The sequence below is a fragment of the Numenius arquata genome, chromosome 10 (genome assembly GCF_964106895.1).
Source record: "Numenius arquata chromosome 10, bNumArq3.hap1.1, whole genome shotgun sequence".
Lineage (NCBI taxonomy): Eukaryota > Metazoa > Chordata > Aves > Charadriiformes > Scolopacidae > Numenius > Numenius arquata.
Window position 1 is genome coordinate 35,465,401 of NC_133585.1, and position 23,310 is coordinate 35,488,710.

Below are 23,310 nucleotides of genomic sequence, written 5' to 3' on the forward strand. Positions count from 1 at the left end.
ATAATTTGGTCCAAGCAGGATAGAAATTCTGAACATAGATTAAAAAGAAGACTACAGATCTGGGTAGGTGAAACATCACATTCACATTCTTAGAATTAATATTCTTCGCCTGGATTATATTTCAAGAAATATCACAGCTACCAAAAGTAAAACTTTTGCCTAAAAACATGAAGAAGACTAGATGTTACAATTTTAAGTTAGTATTTTACTCATTCATATTCTAGGCAAAAGCACATCTTGAAAAGGCCTCATAAGCATTAAAATTGAGTATACCTCCAAAGGAACCCTTACGGAAAAAACTTGAATGATTTTATAACTAAAACTAACACTCACTAGGATAACTCGCTGGGTGAAAAGTTGTCTTTTGTTCATTCTTCGCTTCATAGTAGATGTTAAACTCGCATCAGCAACGATATCAGATCAGAGAGAAAAATCCTTTCTTCGTGTTTCAGCTGTACTACAAGATCCAGATCAACTACATGAGGCTCTTAGGAATTCGCTTCCCTCTCATGGCCAGGAGATGGCCACCGCCGGGCCACAGGGTAGAGAGAGGGAGAAGGCGATTCATTCACTGCGAGGAGATGCTCTTCTCCAAAAGAAGGAGCCCCAAAGGCTCCTTCCATCTGTCTGAGCCTCAGAGGCTGCTGAATGTTTTCACCAGGAGCACACCCATCTGTCTGTAGAGCTGGATGCCTGGACGACTGCGTTAAATACAGTAGAACCCTTATACACTAATTGAAGGTCACTATGTCCATACAAGCAACAGCCTATTAACAGTGTGTATGAGCAAAGACTGCAGAATATGAAATGCTAAAGCAAACGCTTGTTTTCATTATTTTTTGCATGGCTGTTGGCACATAAATTACCACTTCATAATAGGCTCTTTGAAATTCTTTTGCATTAACTAATGCGACTATATGTATTTTTACAGTGCAATCATAGCTATCAGTTTCCATCTGTTCTACTGTCCTTTTGGTATGTTATTGCTGTGAGGAAGTAAACAAAAATAGATCACTACAAAAACAAACCTGGGTGACAGTCTAGACTAAGGGTCTAATTAAAAATAAGATTTATTAGAATAGAGAGAAACATCGTAGTAAAACAAAGACACAGTTTCTCTAACATATCTGGTATTATTCTTGGCAAAGTGAAGTAAGGCTATAAATTAACTGAAACAAATCAGTATGGTACTGATATACCATACTGATCTGGCATCACTTTTCCTGAGAGTATGTTAGGAAAACTCCTTGTTTTACTTCAATTTAAGTCACTGTAAATTTCTTTTCTAATTAGAACCCAAGAGTATTAGGGCTTGTCTACACACAGGTTTTGCACAGACACAATTACTGGGGTAAGAAACCCAACTGACTTAACAGTAATGCTAGTCCCTAGTCTAGACACAGTTAAAACAAACTATACCAGTAGAACTATGTCATGGTAAGGGGTTGCTTTGATATAAATTAAACAGGCACCTTGTTACTGGAGGGGTGGGAAGTGGCCCTTGGAGTGGTGGTTCAACAAAATTCAACCTCGGAGAAGACTCAGAGGAGACGGTGGCAACATCTGGAGCCTCCTTCTGTCAGTCAAAAGGGTACCAACATCCTCTGGATGAGATGCAGTCTCAAGGTTCAAGATACGCACAGGAAATGGGAAAAAACAATAGCAAAGTTTTCAGGAGCCAACAATAACGTAGTCTTACCCCAGTAAAGCTAGTGGCAAGAGCTGGAGACACCAAGAGGGCAGACGGGCTTTGGTGACTAACTTCTGCGGTTGTCCTAAATGAACAGCCACCAATCCCTCCACCTAACACTAACACGTGTTAAGAAACCAGCACTCCCGCAGCTGAGGGGGTGGTGGTGGTATCATTTTTCATGGAAAATGACTCGCTTATTAACATCACTAGAACCCAAGAATCATTTAGAGATGTGTATGAAGAATTTAACACTTAGCAAAAACAAGCACATGAAAATTTTGCTCCAGTTTTTGGCTATTATTTCTAGTGTTTGCATTAGAGATGCATGAAAAATAGTATTTTCCATAATAAAGAATGTTGTTTTTAAAGCCTAGTGATTTTTAACATAAAAAATTATGAAGTGACCTCACATGCAAAAATGCCCAGAGGCTGCTAAAATAGCAAAGAATGAGAAATTCTAGATATTAAGAAAACTTAGCAAAGCAGAATCATTAAAGAAATTAGAGAGAATGAAAAAGAGACAACTTTGAACCGAAACCCACAAATTGGTTTGGAACAGTTTTCGACATAAGGCACATACATCTCCCACTCTAGTTCAAGGAGAATTTAGAGATCCCTTTTCAGATCAGTGCAAATGACAGCAATAACTTAAATAATTACACGTTTCTCAGAATTAGTAATATCAGCGCTAGGAAGAAAAAAAACCTGGCTTTGGAGCTGGGACAAGGCAGCAGATTTTCATTGTTTACTCAAATGTTTCATAAGTAGTTCCCTTTGTCAAGCTACAATTAGTGTGCCATGTATCATTAAAGAATAAAACAATTTATAAATAGTATGAATACAAAGAGTACCCCATTGTTCTTATTTGTAATGGTAAATATGAAATGTTCCAGATAAGACTTCTCTGAAGTGGGTTTTCAAATTCTCTCACTAAATTTAAAGCCTGCCACCATTAGCCAGCTTGGTTAGAAAAGCAACACCTTCAGTGTTTTGCCCCACCAAATCCACCCCTTTCCCTCTCTCAAAGGGATGTTAGGTCTCGCCCCTGAAGTGGTACCCAGCCTAAACAGCACCAGGGATGCATCGTGCTCCTATGGCTTGAGCAGCATCTCCTACAACGTGTTCTGTCATTCCTGCTTAGCAGCATCTTCCCTTCCTCAGTCTGGGCTCCTGGAGCTCTGCACCAGATACGTGCAAGACAGGAGACAGTTTTTGAGTACATCCATCTCACTCCTAGGTCCCACTCCATGAGGTGCAGGAGTAACACAGAGCTAGCTCAGCCACAGTAACTAGGCTGGGCTGAGTCAAAAAGCTCTACATAAACAAGTTACACCATGCAACCGTGGTTTTATGGCCATGGCTGTGGTTCACACTGAGTTAAGTCCTATGATTTTCTTTCCAGGAAGAGAGGCCATTCATTTTGCCTATCTTCCTTAGCTTCCAGATATTTACTATGCCAAAAGTCTGCACTGTCCAAAATCCCCATATCTTGCCCAATTAAAGAACGCTTTTTTCCTAGACTATGGATTTAGGATATAAAAGCCTCCTCCAACCTGGAAGTCCAAGCTTCCCAATAGTGCCAGTCATGAAATGTAGCACAAGAAGCCGCTATGAACGTACAAATGGAAAAGAAAACTCAGTGCCTCATATTTCCCTGTCTGAAAATGAAGACAATCACCCCTCTTTTGAGAGCATGATAACATTCAACAGGTAAAAAGTGCTACTAGGATCATTGATCTGCCTCTCCAAGTATTTCCATTTTCAAATCAACACCCTCACTAAATCTTTCATTTAAAGTTTATATACTTCCCTCATTTGCACCCTTCTCTCTCTTCCTTGGAAACTATGAACTTATTTAAAATATATGAAAGATGTTTAACTGAACAAGCAGTTCACCTCCCAAACCGTTACCCTCTTATTTGCCATACACGTTAGCATCCCCAGTCCCTAGCAAACCCACTGCTCCTTTCAAGGAAGCCATCCACTGAAGGGTTAAACACTCAAACTACAGATCCTGTCTAATTCCGTTTAATCCCTAGTAACACAGCAGAGAAGGTGAGGTATTGTCCCTGGGTTCCTATTATTACTGCCAGCCGAGAAACAGGGCACAACATACACCCACCGAAAAATAGCCCACAGCACACGATCACTGTTTTGGGAGACAGGATTGAATGAAGTCACACGGTTTTCAAGCAATGCCAATGTGCATTAGTCATTCTATATTAAATATAAAATCACGATGGTGAAACCCTCAGCCTTGCCTGAAGAGGTTAAAAGAGAATTTATGCTGGAGAGCCAAGAGAAAGGAGCTAAGCAATCTCTGACATTTCTTTCAGCAGAAACACATATAAAGGCATAAAGTGGCAAAGAGCTTCAGGACACCTACCTATTTTTTTTCCCTTATCGGAGAAGAATAGTGCAACACCTAACGATCAATATAAGAGGGGAAAAACTAAGACTGACCACAGAACACATTCACACTATGTCAAATCACCTGGTTTGTCACTGTAAATGACAGAAATAGGTTCAAAAAAAAAAAAAAGAGCTTTCAAATTAAATAATAACTATCCAAAATTACACTACTTAACTGAAAAATACAATGGAACAAGCACTTGGGTTTTCCTTGAAAATCTCAAGGTATTTGGTACTTTGAGCATAAAGCTTTACCTCACAGCTTGCACTTTTCTGACACCCCCACCACTACCACTTTTCTCTCCATATAGTAATAACAAGCACAGAAACATACACAAATATGAAACCCAGTGCTAAAACAATATAATCCACAAACTGTAAATAAACTGTTGTTTTCTAAACTGTTTGCTGTTGCTTTACTGGAAATATAATGTAACCCTTCAGTTTCAAGGCACATCAGCTGCTTTAGGTTCAGAAGGGGATTCACCACAGTCCTGCCATTGCATGGCTCTTCCCTTGGTCTCTTCAGAAAAGGGCTACAATCCCAGTAGCCATGCAATCAGCGGATCTATAGTCTGATCTTATAGGGCAAACCCCAGGAAAGCAACTTTTTCAGTTGAAGCACTGGGTGGATCTTTTCAATATAGTTGATATTATAAAAAACAAAACAAAACACAACAAAAAAAAAGATATTAAAAAAAAGAAAGTAGAGTTCAATGACGGAATTTAGGAAAAAAAAAAATAAAATCACATCATTTCCCAAGGACAAGGATTGATTCACTTCTAGAGTAAGTGGTTTCACACAAGCCTGCTCTTCTTTTATATTGCCTGCTGGCTAGACAAAGCCTGGCCACTGTTTCGAAGCTGTAAATCTCTCTATTTCACACCACGTATCCGCCACCCAAAACCATTCCCAAAGTCTACATTAGACAAAAGATCTATTAACTTGCTTGCTACTGCTGCTCTCTTCATCAGTCTCAGCCAGCAAGTTTAACACTTCTCAGTGGTTCACTCACATGCCACAGTGCAATTAAGATGATGTCTGGCATTAGGGCAGAAGGCGTAGTGGGCAGTAAAGAAGAATGGAGAAGCTATTAAGCATATTCCATTACTGGGGTTCCCCCCCCCCCCAACCCTTGTCTTTAACCAGATTCAGAAAAAAAAAAACCCAACATACTCTTCATAAGAGAAGAAAGAAGAAAACCAAACCACAATACTCAAACTTTTTTCGCCCCACAAAGAATCCAGAAAACAAACAAGACTTACATCCACATAGTTTATTTGCTCAGAAAACTGTCAGGTATAGGGCTACCAGACCTATTAGGTTTTTGTCTGCATGCCCGCGTCGATGCTTTACAACTTACTAATCATGGGGGCATCTAAAAATCAGTCAGCCTTCATCATGCCATGTATACACCAAAAAAAGTTGAAGAAGTTATGTGCATAGGAACACTTAAGTTTTGTAGCTTTGTATATTCTACAAGGTCACACACATTCATTATCCCTCGTCATTGTTATGGTTATACCAACACTCAAACCACCACCTTTAAAACCAGGAGTGGAATAAAACATTAAACGTTCTAAATTACACATTTGATGCACAAAGACTTTAGCGTCAGTGTGTTTTAAGGTGGGTTTCCAAAAATTAGAGATAACATTCACATACTCAGGTGCTGGTTGTTTTGGTTTGGTTTTTATGAAAGAAGATTGGCAGTAAACTCTAAGACCGGAATGTGTGCACTCAATACATCAAACCACTACCCCAGCGAACAAAAAAGTTAACATCCAAAAGCAACATGGAAAAAAGCTGCATTGCTTATTCAGCACCCACTGACAGTCAGCTTGCACAAAGAATTTCACTGTAGTAGTTCTTGTTCAAGTGTGGGACAGCAAAAGCCGTTCCAGAGAAATTAAAGCAAGAGAGAGACTGGATATGGTTATGTTTTTTAAAGTTGATAGCTGATTATAATTTGTAATATACTTCTAAAGAAGCACAGTAAGCTAATTAATGTTTGGGAGAAGAAGCATTTTAGAAGCTATAAAGATGCAACCAGTAATGTGAAATCCTAGCTCCCAACTATTGCTTTCAATGTTCTTTACAGAATAAAACATTTGCTTTTAATTTCAGGAGTGGTTTGTATTCAACAATGTAAAGTTTGTTTAAAGTTTCAATGGTTGTTCTCATCCCTGCTCACCAAATACTCATATTAAATACTTCTACAACGTGCAAGAATATTGCAACTATAGGGTCTGCTATGAGTCCTTCTCCAGTCAAGAGACTCTTTGGTCGTGCGGCCAGACCCAAAATTGAAGGATTGTGATCCAAATACCCACTGACAAAGGCTTAACCCTCAAAACAACTGTTTGTCGAGACAAAATATGATGTAATAATCATTGAAAAAAAAAAAAAAATTGTACAGGTTTAACCTTTTACAAAGTACTAGCAGGGGTACAAAGACCTGTATAACGGGAATCTTCTCATAAAAATAGCATGAATTATTTAAGCCACCAGCACTACTAGAACAGGTCATTTACCAATACACTACTGCTGTTCAAAACACGATAATCAACAGCACATAGCACACACACACTAAGATGAGCTCTCTCATATGTGCTAAGAAATCTTTGAACAATGCTCAAACCCTCAGCCTAACAATTACTTTGTAGAGCATCAGTCACTGCCTGTATAGGAGAGCAAGGTTACATGCCTATACTTAAACTACAGTAAAACAACAAAAAAGTGGCTATGAAGAGAAAAAGCTACAGGTGCCAAGTAAGCTGTAGAAATAGCACATCTGCTTAAATCAAAAAGAAGAAAAAAAAACCAAACAAACAACAAACAACAAGCCATCACAGCATCCTTGGCGGCTCAAAACTAAGACGTAATTCCCAAGAGGAAATATAGCTGGAGGTAACATCTGGGATGCACAGGGCAATGCAATATTGAGGTAACACATTCAGCGGGTGAGGGAAATGGTTGAACCACAACACACTAGCAGCATCCTCTGCTGGTTGACCCACTCAGCAGTGCCAGCCCCAGACTTCCAGGAACTGCAAGTAAAATGGCTCATGGTGAAGTGCAGAAGGCAGCTCCAGAGGATGGTGCAACTTAAAACAAACACAAGGCTCCCCTTCACACCAGGCTTCTCAGTATTCCTGCAGAAGACAGCTGGAACGGTGTAAACAATCAATTCTGTAGCTTAACTACCAGACAGAGCAAATAAGACATCTGCACTTCACAGCTGATGTTTCAAACCTGATTTCCACTCTTCGCTCCTCAAGCTAGTCACACAGAGAACATTTAAAGACCCTTAAGTCAAGGCAAATGACTTTGTGATAAGGAAAGTTGCCAGCTAAAATGTTTAACTTTTACCATCTGCCGCATCCAAGAACAAAAACCAAACCATTTTCATACTTATCAGTGAGGGTAAAGAAGTAACCTAAATTGGAGATGCATGAGGAGACCTGAGGGACGTAACCAGGTAGGGATGCCAAGCACATCCAAGACTTGAAGACACTAGATGAGATGTTCAGAGATCAATGCCCCGCTGGCCAGTTCTCAGACAAACACTGACACAATGACTGTAGTGAAAGAACTTCAGTTATAATTCACACAGCAATAGAAAGACTTAAAATAATTAGCGATTGCTAAAATGAGAAGGCATGCAAAACTCCCAAATGCCTGTGATTAAAGCTTTTAGCACCTGAAGTATTTAGTACCTAGAATTTATTTAACCAACATCGTGCCTACAGTAGCCAAATTTAAGCACTACGCCTAAGGCTCCCTCAAATTTCTAGAGGTGGCTTTGAGGAAAACAGTTTGAGATATGCTAACTGAAAGTGTTAATCAGTCAGCAGACAGATTTCAGGTCTTCTGCTTTGCACTACCGTCTGTAAAACAGCTAACAATAAATACAAGAAATGGCTTGGTTAGAAAGCAAACAGGTAAGTAATTACTGAATAAAAGCATTACCTCTGCTCGTTGCGTGCGGGGCAAAACAGACGACTTCTCAATGGCATAAACATCCACCAAGTAGAGACGCGCTCCTTGCTCCCTGTCCAAAATGGCAGCAGTCTGGATGACACCAGTATGGCGCCCGATGGTGAAGAGGCGCCCGAGACTCTTATCTTCGCATCGGACAGACACGATGTAGTATTCCACCTGAGCTTCGGAGCCCCGCGGACTCGCCGCTTCGATAGATATCACGTTTGTCCCAATAGGTTCGCCTTCTTTTAAGATGGTTATGTATTTCGGCTGAGTGAAGACAGGCCCATCAACCCCTTGTAGAATTATAGTCATCTCAGTGGTGGATTTTCTCCTTTCAGGGCCCAGATCCGTGGCAGAAACAATGAGATTGTATATGAGCTGAGAAGGCACCAAAGCTGACGCTACTCTTAAGTCTCCGCTATAGCGATCCACAATGAAGGTTTCGGTGTCTCCATTGATTATTTCATATTCCACTTCTCCGTTGGCGCCCTCGTCAGGATCAGCGGCAATAATCGTCGTTAGGATTGAACCGATCACAACCGAGGGGTCGGCAGCGAGAGCATTTTGCGATACGAACACGGGAACATTGTCATTTTGATCTGTCACCAAAATGGTCACATTTTTCAAAGCAAATCGTCTGGACTCCACAGGAACAGCCTGATCAGTGGCTTTGACTGTTAATTCAAAGAGGTTAGCAAACTCACGATCTATTTCAGCATTGGTAAATATTGTCCCTCTTACTTCATCTATCCGGAAATGATTACCCCTTGGCATCTGTTGAATGATTGCATACGTTAGCTGCCCATTAATATCCGCATCTGGATCGTGAGCAGTCACGGAAATGACAGAGCTACCAACAGGAACGTTCTCAACAATAGATTTAAAGATGTCCCCCGGAGGAAAATGAGGAGGGTTGTCATTAAAATCCCTAACGTGTATTACCACTGACATTGTAGATGACCGTGGTGGCCTTCCTTGGTCTTTTGCCGTTATATTTAGCTTATACAGAGATTGTGTCTCAAAGTCCAATTTCTTTGCAAGAAAAATACTACCAGTGTTGGGACTGATGCTAAAGGTCCCATGATTGTTGGTCCCCGTAATGCTATAGTGGAGGTCAGCATTGTCACCTGAATCAGAATCAGTGGCAGTGACAGATGACACAAGTTCACCGACTCTCATATTTTCCAAGACATCCACTAACAAGGTTGATTTAGGGAAGGAAGGGCTGTTGTCATTTTCGTCCAACACATCAATGCTCAACATGCAAGTTGAACTTAGGGAAACTGCTCCAGAGTCTACCGCTTGGATGACAAGCGAATACGATGCAGTAGCTTCATGATCTAGTTTGCCTACTAAGGTCACTTGGCCCGTGCTACTATCTATTGCAAACTGCTTTTCTTCATTTCCCTTGATTACAGAGTAGTGAATCAATCCATTAGCCCCTTCATCAACATCTGAGGCAGAAACTCTCAGAACCTGTGTCAGATTCGCTGCCAACTCTGATATAGTGGCTTGGTAGAGATCTTTCAGAAATTTGGGGGCATTATCATTGATGTCTTTCATATAGATTTGTACAGTTGCCTGATCCTTTAGAGGCTTTGGCAACCCCTGATCTGTTGCTATAACCGTGAGACTAAATACTGCAGTTCCCCTTTGTCTCATAAGAGCTTCTCTGTCAAACTGATGAGTGCTTCTTATTTCCCCAGTTACCGTGTTCAGCTCAAAATCCGGCTGCATATGCTCAAATGAGTACCTGACATCACCATTTGGCCCAAAGTCTTTGTCTACAGCATTTATTTTGCCTACATACGATCCACCTCTCTGCTCCTCTTCAAAATAAAATACATAGTTGGTACTGTTGAACAGGGGCCTATTATCATTTACATCCTCCAGAATTACAGTAACATTTACAGTAGCATTGAGTGGTTCCACTGCTCTATCAGAGGCAACAACCAGTAAAATATATCTTTCCTGAAGTTCACGGTCCAGTTCACTCTTTATATACAGCTGACCATCTGGGAATATGCCAAAGGCGTCCCCAGTATTTCCTTCAATTATACTATAAGCTATTTCACCATTCACTCCCGAGTCTTTGTCAGAAGCCTGCACCTTAAAGAACCTGGAATTCACAGGCTCCGACTCCAAAATAGTAATTTCATAGGAAAGCTGATCAAACACAGGCGGGTTATCATTTACATCATGGACAGAGACAGTCAGGATGAAGTTAGAGGACAGCTGCGGCACCCCCATATCCGAGGCCAGGATTTCAACCTGGTAAGACCCAGCATTTATGTCCAGTGGCCCTATTAAGCTTATGGCACCTGTTTGTTCATTGATTGAAAACAAGCCCTTTGGGTTTTGCTTAAGGCTGTAAAGGACCACACCATTAACACCTTCATCAGGATCAAGAGCTTTAGCCTGGAATATGGTATGCCCAGCTTTCCAGTTTTCAACCACATTTACACTTTCCACCACGTGAATGAAGTGTGGGGAGTTGTCATTTAAATCTTTGACAGTTATATTGACCATAGCATCTCCAGTTATCGCCCCACCACTAGCAACCACCTTCAGCTGGTAAAATGCTTGCTCCTCCCTGTCAATAATACTGGCTGTGGTGATCTGCCCCGTCGTTCTGTTGATGGTAAACATGCCCCTTTGGTCACCTGTCGTAATAAGGTAACTGATGTTGGTGTTGAGATCCATGGTGGAAGCAAAAACAGTACCTACGTGATAACCTAGGGCAACATTTTCAAAGACAACAAAACTGTACATGCCCTGGCTGAAAACAGGTGGATTGTCCTGAGTGTCCAGGACAGTGATGGTGACAATGGCTTGGTTCTGCGACTGAAGATGGCCACCATCAGTGGCCACGATCTGCAACTGGTAGGCAGTTTTCTCCTCCCTGTCAAGTGCTATTTTTGTTGTGATGACCCCTGTCTGTCCATGAACCTGAAACCTGGATGTGTCTCCAGCCGAGATGCTGTACTTGACCGTCCCGTTGGGTCCCAGATCAGGGTCCGTGGCAGACACAGTGGTCACATAGGTTCCAGCTGGCTCATTCTCTTGGATATGGGCGAAATACTGAACAGGGTAAAACACAGGGCTATTGTCATTCACATCCAAGAGACTCACATTAACTCGGGCTATCGAAGACAGGGGAGGAGAGCCTAAATCAGTAGCCAGGACCTGCAGGGAAAAGTGGGCCTGCTCCTCCCGGTCCAGCTGCGAGATGGTGCTGAGCTTGCCTGACACAGGATCCAAGCGAAAGATCCGGCGAGGTGTCACCGCGGAGGGGCCAACCCCTGCAGGTCCCGGCTCAGCTTCCTGCAGGGAGAAGCGGACAGTCCCATTGTCCCCCAGGTCCCCATCTGTGGCACTCAGGACCAGCAGCTCAGTTCCTGATGGGGAGTTTTCAGCCAGGGACACCTGATAGCCCTCAGGTTGACTGAAGCGAGGTTTGTTGTCATTGACATCCAGGATGGTCACCACCAGCTGTGCATAGGAGAACTTGGGCTGCACCCCCTGGTCACGGGCACTGATGTTGAGCACCACCTGAGAAGCAGTCTCCCGGTCCAGCCCGCTGGAGACGGGCATGCCTGCAGCATGCCCAGCAGTGCCACCCTCGGGGCCAGCCGTGGTGACCAGCCCGCTGTGCTCGCTGATGCGAAACCAGCCAAGCTCGTTGCCCGAGACGATGCTATATTTGAGGTTAGCATTGAGGCCCGAGTCACGGTCCGTGGCACTCAGGCCCCGCACATAGCTGCCCAGGGGCACCTCCTCACTGATGTTCACCCTGTAGACTGACTGCCCGAAGACAGGGGGGTGGTCATTAATGTCATTCACAAAGATCACCAGGCTAGCTACTGACGAGCGGCTCACAGGAGCTGCCACCACCCCATCAGGGGAAACGGAGGAAGTCGGGGAGCCCGGGGGTGGTGGCAGGGCCCCGTAGTTATCAGCCACGGCCACCGTAAGGTTATAGGCCGGGATGCGCTCCCGGTCCAACGCAGCTGCTACTTTTATAAGGCTGAGGTTGGGTACCTTACTGCTGTGCACCTCAAAGTGCCGCTGCTCGTTTCCTGCCAGGATCGACACAGAGATGTTCCCGTTGGCTGCGGGGGAGTCAGCATCGCTCACCGTCAGCAGGGCCACCACTGTGCCAGGGGCTGCATTCTCATCCACAGAGGCAAAGCGAGAGGTGGCTGGGAAATAGCGAAACTTCACCCGGGGCTCGTTGTCATTGACGTCGAGCAACCGGATGAGGGCCTCAGCCCGGCCGCTCAGCGCCGGCACCCCTCGGTCCATGGCCTGCACCGTCAGTGAGTACTGCTGTCGCAACTCGTAGTCCAAGCACTCCCGGATGCGGATCACCCCACTCTCAGGGTCCACCTCAAACGGGAGGCTGCCAACCCCCTCCCCACCACCGCCGCCACCATCACCTCCTTCCAGGCGGTAGCGGATGTCAGCATTGGTGCCTTCATCAGCATCAGCTGCAGCTACTTGGAGAACGCTGGCCCCAACAGGCGCATCCTCAGGCACTCGTGCCTGGTAAAGAGTCTGGCTGAAGATGGGTGGGTTGTCATTGATGTCCTGGACGGTGACATTGACCTGAAGGTACCCTCGCCGACGGGGCTCGCCCTTGTCCTCCACTTGCACCAAGAGCTGGTAGGTGGGGGTGGCCTCCCGGTCCAGCCCACCCCGGGAAACCAGGTGCAAGAAAGCTCCTTCACCACTGGGGTTGAGGGTGATGTTGAGTCGGAAACGCCCCTCCTCGTTGCCAGCCACAATGCGATAGGAGCCATGGTCTACACCATTAGTGCCACTGTCAGCATCGGTGGCCGTGTCCAGGATAAGCTGGCGCCCGCTGCCCGTGTCCTCCTTGAAAGTCACCACGATGGAGGGGTCGGGGAAGACGGGCGCGTTGTCATTGAGGTCGAGCACCAGGACCCGCACCTCGCTGGGGTAGGTGGGCTGGCTGGAGAGGACCACCAAGTCCACCACGTCGCTGGCCAGGCTCTCGCGGTCGATGGTGGCGCGGGTGTGCAGGGCGCCCGAGGTGGCGTTGATGGCGAAGAGGGCATGATGCTCGCTCAGCCGGTAGGTGAAACCGGGACGCGTGGCGATGGTGCCCACCCAGGTGCCGGGCGGCTGCTCCTCCAGCACCTGGAAGACCTGGCGGGGCTCCGCGGCGGCTCCCAGCGGCAGCAGCAACAGCAGCAGCAGTGGCGGAGCCCCGCCGACGGCGGGGGAGCGGCCCATGGCAGCCCACCTCCCCCGACCGCTTCCCCCAGTCTCTCCTCACCCCACCGAGGCTCCGCTCGCCCTGCCCCGCCACGGGAGGGGAGGGGACCAGACCCGCCGCCTCGCCGCTCTCACGGGACGCTCCGCCGCCGCTCCTCCTTCCGCCGCCCGGGGGCTGGGGGGCGGCCGGGGGCTCCGCGCCGCATCGCCGCTCAGCAGCCGCCGCTCCGAGCCGCTACCGCCGGGTCCCCCCGCGCTCCGCCGCTCCTCGGCGGCGGCCGCCGCCGCCGCCCCGCCACCATGCCCGGGGTCGGGGAGGGGTGGGGGGACGGGACGGGACCCTCACCGGCCGCCACCGACGCCGGGTCTGTAATCCGGGGCCGCCGCCGCGCCCGCTGCCGCCCGGCCCCAACTTTGCCCGCCGCTCATCGATCCCTTCCCTCTTGACGCCCGCCACCGGCTCCCCCCACCGCCTCCCATTGGCCGCCCCGCCCGCCAGCGCCCCGCCCACCGCCACGCCTCGCCGACCGCGTACCTGGGGGCGGAGGGGGGGGCGACCCGGTCCCAGCGCCCCGGGAAGGCGCGGGGGGGCGGGGTGCCCAGGAAGAAGGGGGGGTGTTTGTCCGTCCCGCCGCTCCCCACCGAAAGGCGTTGGTTGTGGCGAGGAGTGGGAAGAGAGTCGGGGGCGGCGGGATTCCCTCCCTCCCCCCCACCCAACCGAGCGCGGCCCCTCACACCGAGGGACGTGGCTCCGCTGCGCCGTATTTGTAACGGGCTGCGGGTGGGTTGGGGGGGGGGGGATAGGGGGGGCGAAGCGCGTTATCCTCGGGAAGATGCCCCGCTGCGCAGCCATAAAGTTCCAAGCACACGTAGCGTAAAGTGGCGGCCCGGGGCCCCCGCCAGCCCCCCCCCCCCCCCCCCCCCGGCGCCGCCGCCGCAATCCACGCGTGGGCCGGCAGCGCCCTCTGCTGCCGCGCCGCCGTCACGCGTCCCTCCGACCGGGGACCGGGGCTGGGGGCGTCCCGCTGCCCCTCCGCTGCCCCGGGCTGGGGAGGGGGGGGTGGGGGTGCGTGTGGGAGGCGAAGCATCGCATGGAACCCCCATCCCCGGTCTGGGTGAGACCTCTGCCCGAAAAGCCGAAAGCCCACACCATCCTTCATCCCGAAAAGGCAGTGCCTTTAAATGATCCCGAAAGCCCTGACCCCTCCGCCTGCCCGCACCGCCGAGCACAAGGGCAGGGGCGGCCCCAAAGGCAGCAATGCTGGCAGAAGCAAAAGTCTAATTTTGAATTTGTTAAGCTATAAAGACAAACAGGGATGTAAACACGGCGGTCAACCAACCTGTAGGCGACAATTAAGCTGACAGGGTAAATTCAGTGTAGCCACGTAACAAATCAACAAATACAGAGTCTACTTATCCTTGCTAATGAACCTGGCAGTGGATTTTCCAACATGGAAAAATAAGAGAAGAGAGAAGTTAGGTGAGAAGAAACAGGGAGAAGGTGGGAGTACTGTGGAGTTGGAAGTACTGTGAAAATTTGTGGATGCCCCATCCCTAGAGGTGTTCAAGGGGCCAGGCTGGATGGGGCTTTGAGGATCCTGGTCTAGAGGGAGGTGTCCCTGCCCATAGCAGGGGGGTTGGAACTAGATGGTCTTTAAGGTCCCTTCCAACCTAAACCATTCTAGGATAACGTGTCAAAAGCAGTTTGTCCCCACCATTCCCCTGGATATGATGAAAAAAGGGAGACCAAATAAACCACCAGCAGGAGTCTTGACTGGAAGTGGTTAATAAGGAAGAAGTGGTGGTTCCTGTCCCTGGATGGTATTGTCACCTGACACACAGAGATACTTCAGGCCATTAACTCCTGCAAACCCCTTTTTCCTTTAGGCAATGGCCTATGGCCAGCCCCAACCCCATGGGCACTGCAGCCAGCTGGGAGGGCTGGTGTGGTATGGAAGCCTGATGCCCAGCGCTCCTCATCTGCATGGCCCCCCCATGCCATCACTGTTATCTAAGGGGACCTTTCCACTCCGATGCAGCCATCCTCAGCCTGTATTTAGTTTTACACTTTTCACCATCTGCTACCGACCTGGAGAAGGACCTTTGTGCCTGAAAATGCTCTGCTTTTTCTAGCTGCAGTAGTTGGTTCAGTAGGAGATAGCAACTTTCTCTGCAAGCTATTCTTGAAGAAAACATTTCCTTCCCTCTTGCAAAGAGCTCGGACAGTAAACTGTTGTGACAGCTAAGAAGGGATCATTGGTCCTGTCTGAGTGCCTGGATCACATAACGCTGGTAAGGTCTGCACCAGTTCTTTGATATTTAACTCCATCTACAGGCGTGCGTCGACCCTTGCCTGCAGTGAGAAATTCGCTGGGTCTTCTTGAAAGGCAGCCCCTGTGTATCTAGGTGGCTTCTTTATTTGTATCACAAAAACTCCCCCAGTTTAGATGAGGCGTTTAGAGTCAGGAGAAAACAACAGTAATACTGTATTTGCAAAGAAAAAGGAATATATGGGGTGGAGGGGGAGGATTACCAACATAAGTTAACATCAGCCTTCGCTAGAATAGCTCTTCAAGCATTCGCCACGGCACAAGAGGTTTTTCTCGCTCCTTTTCCACATCTGCCAGCTAAATTTGAGCTTCAAGTTGAAAACACAGCACTGAGAAACACGGTGGGCGCTCTGACACCCCCTGGAAGGACTTCGGTCCGTTCACCAATGAATAGGTCAAAATGAATCATTAAACAAGTATTTTATTTGCGGAACAGACACAGTCTTGTTCCAACATTGTTCAAGCTTTTCTGTGCCCGCAGCTTGCACTTGCCTCTTTTCTCCTATGTCAAAATTAAAAATGCTACTGCAAAAGCATGCAAATTCAAATATATGAAAACTCAACGTCAGCCTTTTAAGTGCTGTACATCTGAAATAAGCAAATTGCATAAAATTCTGGAGAGGAGAATATCTAGAGAACAGGAGAATATCTAGCGATAGGTTTTAAAGCACCAGGTTTATGCTATTCTAGGCACTAGTAAATAATGCCTGACAATACTGGATACCAGAATTATGATACGGGCCCCTTGCATTAGATTAACACAAAGTGATGTGTTGCAAAATTCTGCCACTCACATATGATAATGAATCAAACAATATTTATTTATCAGTTTGTAGGCCGTGAAATTTAATATTTGGAATTATATCGCTGATCTAGTATGATGACTGTAAATCTCAGCAAGTTGTTTTGGAAACAAAATTTGCTTAAGCCTTTTGTAGCCATAGAAGTAAAGCTAGCGTAGATGTATGTCTAGATACGAGCCACCCACAAAAGAAAAAAACCCACCTTTAAATTCCTGAAGTGTTTCAGTATATCAAAATCCCATTTCATAGGATTCATAAAGTGTTTTTTTTAATCAAAATGTTTACAGAAAATTATATAAAATTTTACAGCCAATTTTCAGTTATCAAAATAATTTCAGGCTAAAGATTTTTATAACGTTCTCGTTGCAGCTGTATTATATTTGGAATGTGAGCTTCTATTTCAAACATAGCCAAAGTTAGGAGGCTAAAAGGCTTAAAACAATTTCACTTTTTTATTTTTGTAAAAAGCTATTTTAATAGCTAAGAAAAAAAATCCATTGACAATGAAGTAGCTATGGTAGATATAAACCAACACAAACCTGCCTGTGCTGTCACTGGTACCATCAGCAGGACATGTTTTCAGTGAATTAATGGAACAGCGTGATAAATCCGTTGGGATCCATTCTCTCCTCTGTCACTGCCCCTAATTTTGCTTCCTGCAAGATGAACAGTTTGCTTATATGAAGATTTGGATATTATCACCACAAACACTGCATTATTTTTACATAGCAGTGGAAAAAGACAGGCCAGGACAGAAGGGAAAAAAAAAAAAGGCAATAAGGAAAGCTTTTTTGCCAGCCAAGGGATCAGAGCCAGTTGCTCCCCTGAATCCAGGTCTTGCCAAGCAGCTCAGATGTTGTAGTGCCAGCTGCAGTGAGGACTCCCTATCTTGCCTTGAGAAAGAGTCGCTATGAGGAACTTGCTGGTGAGAAATCATTCATCACCCCCAGCGGAGTTTGTCCCTGTTATTCAGACTGGAACTAAAACAAACCTGTGATTTCATTGGCATAGGAAAGCTGCTAAAGCTGCTAAAGCTTGTGGAAACCGTGACCATCTCCAGTGGAATTGTTACCCGAGTTGCTTCAAAAAGATAAAATTCTGGGCACTTTAAGAAAGTTTGTTTTTTTTTTTTTGCTTAGCATGAGGGTAAAGAAGAGAGGGAAGAAAAAAGAAGTCTTAAAACTCAGGGAAACTCCCCAAATTCTTCCCTAAAGCCCACTGGAAACTTCACAAATGGATCAGTTTCCTCTTTGCAGCAATTAGAGCCCATGAGTAAACCATGACAGAGAGACATCCTAAGCCAAAGACTTCACATTGCATTAGCCTAAGTCCAGAGTAGCTCTGCTTGTGTCAGTGGAATTACTCTGGTGGTGTATCAGCATAAGTGCGGGTAGGGTTTTGACCCCTTTTAGATTAACACAAATAAATTTAGACACAGCTAAGGCTGTGCTAGGAAGCGTTCCACCACTCGTAAGAACGGAAATAAAGTGAAGAAAAGCTCATTTTGCACTTTTTGTCTTGCCTACAGCTCTGTTGATAACACAGCCCAACACTTCATCAGGCTTTCACTTCCCAATACAGAACAAGCAATCTAATCCCAACGCCATCCAGCTCACACTCCACTGCAAAGCCTTAATAGCGACCTCATAGTGTCCAGTGTCAACAGATCAACACATCTGGCTGTCACGTTTAGTGCCACTCCAATGCTGTTTTGCCTAAAGTGGCCGATGCTGCTGCTGAAACGTTGCGCTGGAAGGCACAGAAGGTAGAGAAGCAAGCGGAGGGCTGACGAATGAAATGAAAAGCGCTACAGGGAAGAAAAGAAGTCTTTGAGCACATTTTCTTCCTGTGTCAGCTAAGCTAAAATCGGATACAATGCCTCCTATCTCACAGAGTCCTGAGAAGTCTCAGAATTTTATCCCGCACCCAGAACAGAAACCGGTTACGAATTCAGCAGATCTGGCAGGTAGGTTTCTGTGTTGTGTATTTGATGAGCTGAAGGCAAGACCACAAAAGCCCTGTTTGATGCACCGCACTCCTGAGTAGCGCAGGACTTGGCATTGGGCATTTTCTTTATTCTTTGCAGGCAGCTGGAACCCTGCCCACGCTTACATCATTATGGTTTTTGGTTGGACTCAGTGATCTTAAAGGTTTTTTCCAACCTAAATGATTCTATGATTGTCTACAGACCCTGGCTTCATTTATGGTAGATGTCAGAGTCCTTTTAGGATGGACTTGATCTTCTCACCTGCCTAATGTCATTCCTGCAAGGACATGTGGTGGAGCTGGAAGCTGTTCAGAAGACCGCCTAGGTCTTCCCAGGAAGTAGTTTCCAGTTTCACTGAGAGGATATATAAAGGAAATGTCACCACACGGCTCCAGGAAAGTATTCCTGTACTCCTACGTGCAGCAATCGAATCCATTTATTTCTCATCAGCACTGCGCTGGGGAACTTTGTAGTCCGGAAATTAGGCAGATATATTTTTAAAAATCTTAGTGTGTCCCAGAGATAGACCAATAGCTACCCTCTTGGTGTGAGCTACGCTCCTTGTCCCCGTATACACAACTTTATGCTGTATTAAAATGCATTTTGGTCTGAGTTCAGCTTCCCAGTAGGTAAAGATAACCAATAATGCAGCCTGTCTGGGGACATTACCACCCATATTTATGTTTTCCTATGGTGTATGCTGTATCTCAATCAAAAAGCATTCCTAATTACTCCAAATAACTGACTTATCATTTTGCTACACCACACATTTTTGCTGTCAGCTGGTGTTTTTATCAGAAATTATTTCATTTCTTTCTATATGCTTGATAAAGATCTGGAATAGCATTTGGCCAAGACTGGGTGGTTCCTGCCAAAGCCACTAAAAACACTCTAACATAATGAGGATACCTCATTAACTCTTATTTTTTTAGGTCTCCCAGTCCACTTGTGTTAGTGTATTGAACACAGACTGCTCTCTGATGGGGGATATTTTATCAGGATTCATATGGGATTAAGTTAAACGCTGTAAAGAGCCCTAGTATCACTACTCACAGAAACAATATCAAACTCAATTTTTACTAATTTTTTTTTGTTCCTTTCCTCGATAAATCCTATTTTTAAATGTGCTACAAATTAGCTTGGCATTCATCATTCATGGCTTTAATTCTGTGCTTGCACACCACAGGAGCCTTCTGTGATTGTGTGATAGACAACAGACTAACCAGTTTGTCTTCTCCAGCCTGTGTAAATGTACAGTATTAATATTTGACTGTCTTAATATTTCACTAACTTGTTCAAGGACTTTTTTAAAATGAGCATTCCAGGTCCTGGGAGCCAAACATTATTCTAATATTGTTCTTTACTTTTTTTTTTTTTAAATGCACAGAATCCAGAATAGCTTTGCTGACGTTACTGTACCCAGGCATCAGATGCCAGGAAAAGAGACAAATTATACAGTGAGTCTGCAGCAGCTGCCAAGAGTGGAGGAGACCTTTCAGACCATGGAAAGCAGTTAACAGAAATATTTGTTTTCCTGGCAGAATTGTACTTCAGTCAAAATTTCAAGCACATACTTATATCAACATTTATCCATCATTTCTTCAAGCCATGCTGCCTTTTAGTCTTAGTGTTAAGTAGAAAGTCAATAAGTCTAATTTTATGATCCCAAAAATAAGATATAGGTGTCTAAACTAGCACTTGATACCAGGGTTAGGATTTAAGTTGCATTTGTAGGTATCCACATTTGAGGTCGGTCATCTATGCTCCTTTTATTTGGGGGAATTACTTTCCTTTTTATTTGCCAGTTTTGGGGAGGGAATGATTTCAGGCAGGACAGGGTAGATTTCCAGTTATGTACCTCACTAGGGTTTCATGTGTTTTGTAAAGCTGTATCGTTTTACAGCAGCCAAGATGAGAGCTACGGTTTTTGACTTGCACAGTAAATATTGCTTTTTGTTTTATTTCTCTTTGTGTGTGTATGTTTGAAGACCTCATCAGTGGTCTAGGGTGAGTTTTTCCAGGAGCTTTTACCACAGGACCAGTCTTGCCATTCTTCACATAAAGTCCTGCCAGAACATAGAAATATCATCTCTGAGGGGGTTTTATAGGCCACTAAAACAAGCTGGCTTGGACTGGCATCGAGATACGGAACATAGGCTTTAACAACTACAACCAAAAAAAAAAAAAAAAAGAATTATCAAATGTTGCTTTATCAGAGGTGTTATAACGACCAAATTGTTTGAGAATTGTTAAACATCCTCAAAGCAGCCCAAGAGATCAGGCTTCAGACTGGTTTATCACAGGCACATTTTGGAATCTGTTTTCCCCCCTCCCTTACCCACCCCAAGGTGTTATTTCAGGCCCTAGATTAGCACCGTAATCAGAAGATCTAGGTCTTATAATAAAATTGTGAATTTCCCAGCACAAACCTTGATGGCAAATCTGAGCGTTATTAATTCTATTCTTTTAAATATACAGTTGCAAACGATAAGAATTTCCCACATTTTCTTACCAGCTTCTCATTCAGTTTCTTGACCATCGTAATCAGCTCTGCCCAGGACCTTTTGATAGACACTGTGATGGGGCTCAGAGCTACAACCTCGATGCAGAAAGCCTTTCTGGAAATTGATACGATATGGGAAATCCCATCTGCAGGCATGGGCAGCGTTAGTATTTTCAACATGCACACCCACTTTTCACTGGTTACGGAAACAGCTGGCAGAAGTCAGCTATTTCTTCCTTCCCTTGCTGTGGCTGTGCTCTTGTCCCCTGCCAAGGCCGCGAGGGAGCTCGCTCTGGCTCACATCGCGCTGTAAGCGGAGCGTGTCGATAAAAAGAAAAGAAAAATAGATGATACATCATGGAGCCCCGTTATTGACAAGCCACCTTGAGCCCTTGTAACATTCAAGTTTTACTTGCTCTGACACTAAAGAATTTAGACTGGTATAGTCATAACGTGTTACTGAGGATCATGTCATCCCAGATAGGGACAGCAGCCTCAGCTCTTTTGAGTCAGTTCTCGGTTGCCTTCCCAGTCACACTAATGAGAGCTGAATTGGTCTTTCGATATTTAGCACTTTAAATAGACTTGTGTGCTTGGAAAAAAACATTGAAATGTTTTCCCAGCCATGTTTTATAGCCTAGGAATATACTGGTCTGAACTTAGTAGTTTTATTTTTCAACACCTGTCTGCAACAATATGTTTTCTTTTTCCTTTAACAGCTGGAATACTCAGCAGTGCTCTTAACCGTATATCGGAGCTGTGGCATTTTTGTTTTTAAATTAAGGGGTTTTTTTAATAGCTCATGGCCTGGCTGTTGGTGAAACTGCTAAAGTCAGCAGCTGCCACATTTTTAAAGGGTTTTAAAAACATCCTTTACAATTCAAGTGTTAAATTCAGCATTATCCCACTCAAAGTCAGATTTCCATCAAATGAACAGAAGATTCATTTGATCAGATTCCCATCACTTCTGACCAGAAGAAAAAACCCAGCAACCCCCCACAAAAAGCCTTCCCTAAACACCCCCCCCCCCCCCAAAAAAAAAAACCACAAACCCAAAGTACTAAACAAATAGAAATCCTCCAGTTCCCAGACAAAACTGTACTGTATCTCTGGTGCTTATTAAAGACAACTTAACTGGCCAGGAGAAAGAAAGGGATTCTCAAAGTGATTGGAAATACTTCTTTTTGTTCACTTCTTTATTTAAGTTTGTTGTTCCGATTTCCTTGTCACAAGATTTTAAAGCCTAAATAGCAACAGGAGGTTTGTGTAGCTCTCTTTTTTATTTTCACTTCTAAAACTTCCACAGATCAAGTTAGAAATTTGTAAAATAACTGGAAAATACTGGAATACATGGGGTGTATTCATATTATTATGGCTTGGAAAGTCACAAATGGAAAGTGCAAATTACAGAAAATGTTTAACAGTGTTCTGTTCATATTAGGCTACTTAGTCATAAAAAATAGCAATGCTTCCAGCAATTTTAGACTGACAAGTTTACTAGATGATTTTGATACCAAAACTGTAATTTCCTGGGAACCCACAAGATGGTATAGTTCAGCTGAGAAGTAGCATAATCTACACCGAGTTACTATTGCCTGGACCATGAACACACAGCATTGTTAACTACTTACTAATTAATTTTGCTAATGTTCCAGAAGCTCAATTCCAACTTTTTTTTTCCATAATCTGTATAAACATTTGGAAAGCTTTTCGTTGCTTGCTTAGCCTTTGTTATCTATCTGAAAGAAAGTGAATGAATGCATCTCATTCCTCCTTCAAGCATCTGTATACATACTCTTTGGATGGCACGCTCTCATTTGGTGTGTTTAGCAATGGGATACAACTACTGACAGCGAGACACTGAGAAAACAGACTTTTTGTCTTAAATCCAGTAAATCTGTAATACAGCTTAGTACATCTATTACTGTGAAGCTGGGAGTTTTTACTCAGTCTTCATTAAAAAACACCCAACCTGTCTCTAAATCAGAAATATAGTCTATTATCCCATAAAAAAAGCTCTGCAAATCTACAAATCTGAAAGTTAAGTCTGTTTTTTGGAGCCCAACAGCTTTACTGAGTTGTCCTGATGCTAAGTGGCGCTTTACTGACCCTTGTCACCATACCACTTTTTCAAGGAAAAGAACTAAAGTACCCATAATCTTTCAAATGCAGCGTTTGAAGCAGCAAAGCCACTAATATCAAAATGTCTTGGAGTTCAAAAGAATAAAGTTTTGGTATAAATCTGGCCTACAACAGCAGCTATTTCCACATGGATATAATTCAAGGATAAAGCAAGAAAAGCTAAGAAAAAGCCTGGTTAGAAAGATTTTTGACATACATTACCATCATTTAT

General features: G+C 44.7%; 1 protein-coding gene across 1 annotated transcript in view; it reads right to left on the bottom strand.

The window, feature by feature from the left end:
- FAT4 (FAT atypical cadherin 4) overlaps positions 1–13,352 on the bottom strand; it is a 145,579-nt gene extending 132,227 nt beyond the window's left edge. The window contains exon 1 of the mRNA XM_074154985.1: positions 8,079–13,352. Coding sequence (XP_074011086.1) covers positions 8,079–13,352 — 5,274 coding nt within the window. The remainder of the gene's footprint in view (positions 1–8,078) is intronic.
- Positions 13,353–23,310: the final 9,958 nt, after the last annotated feature.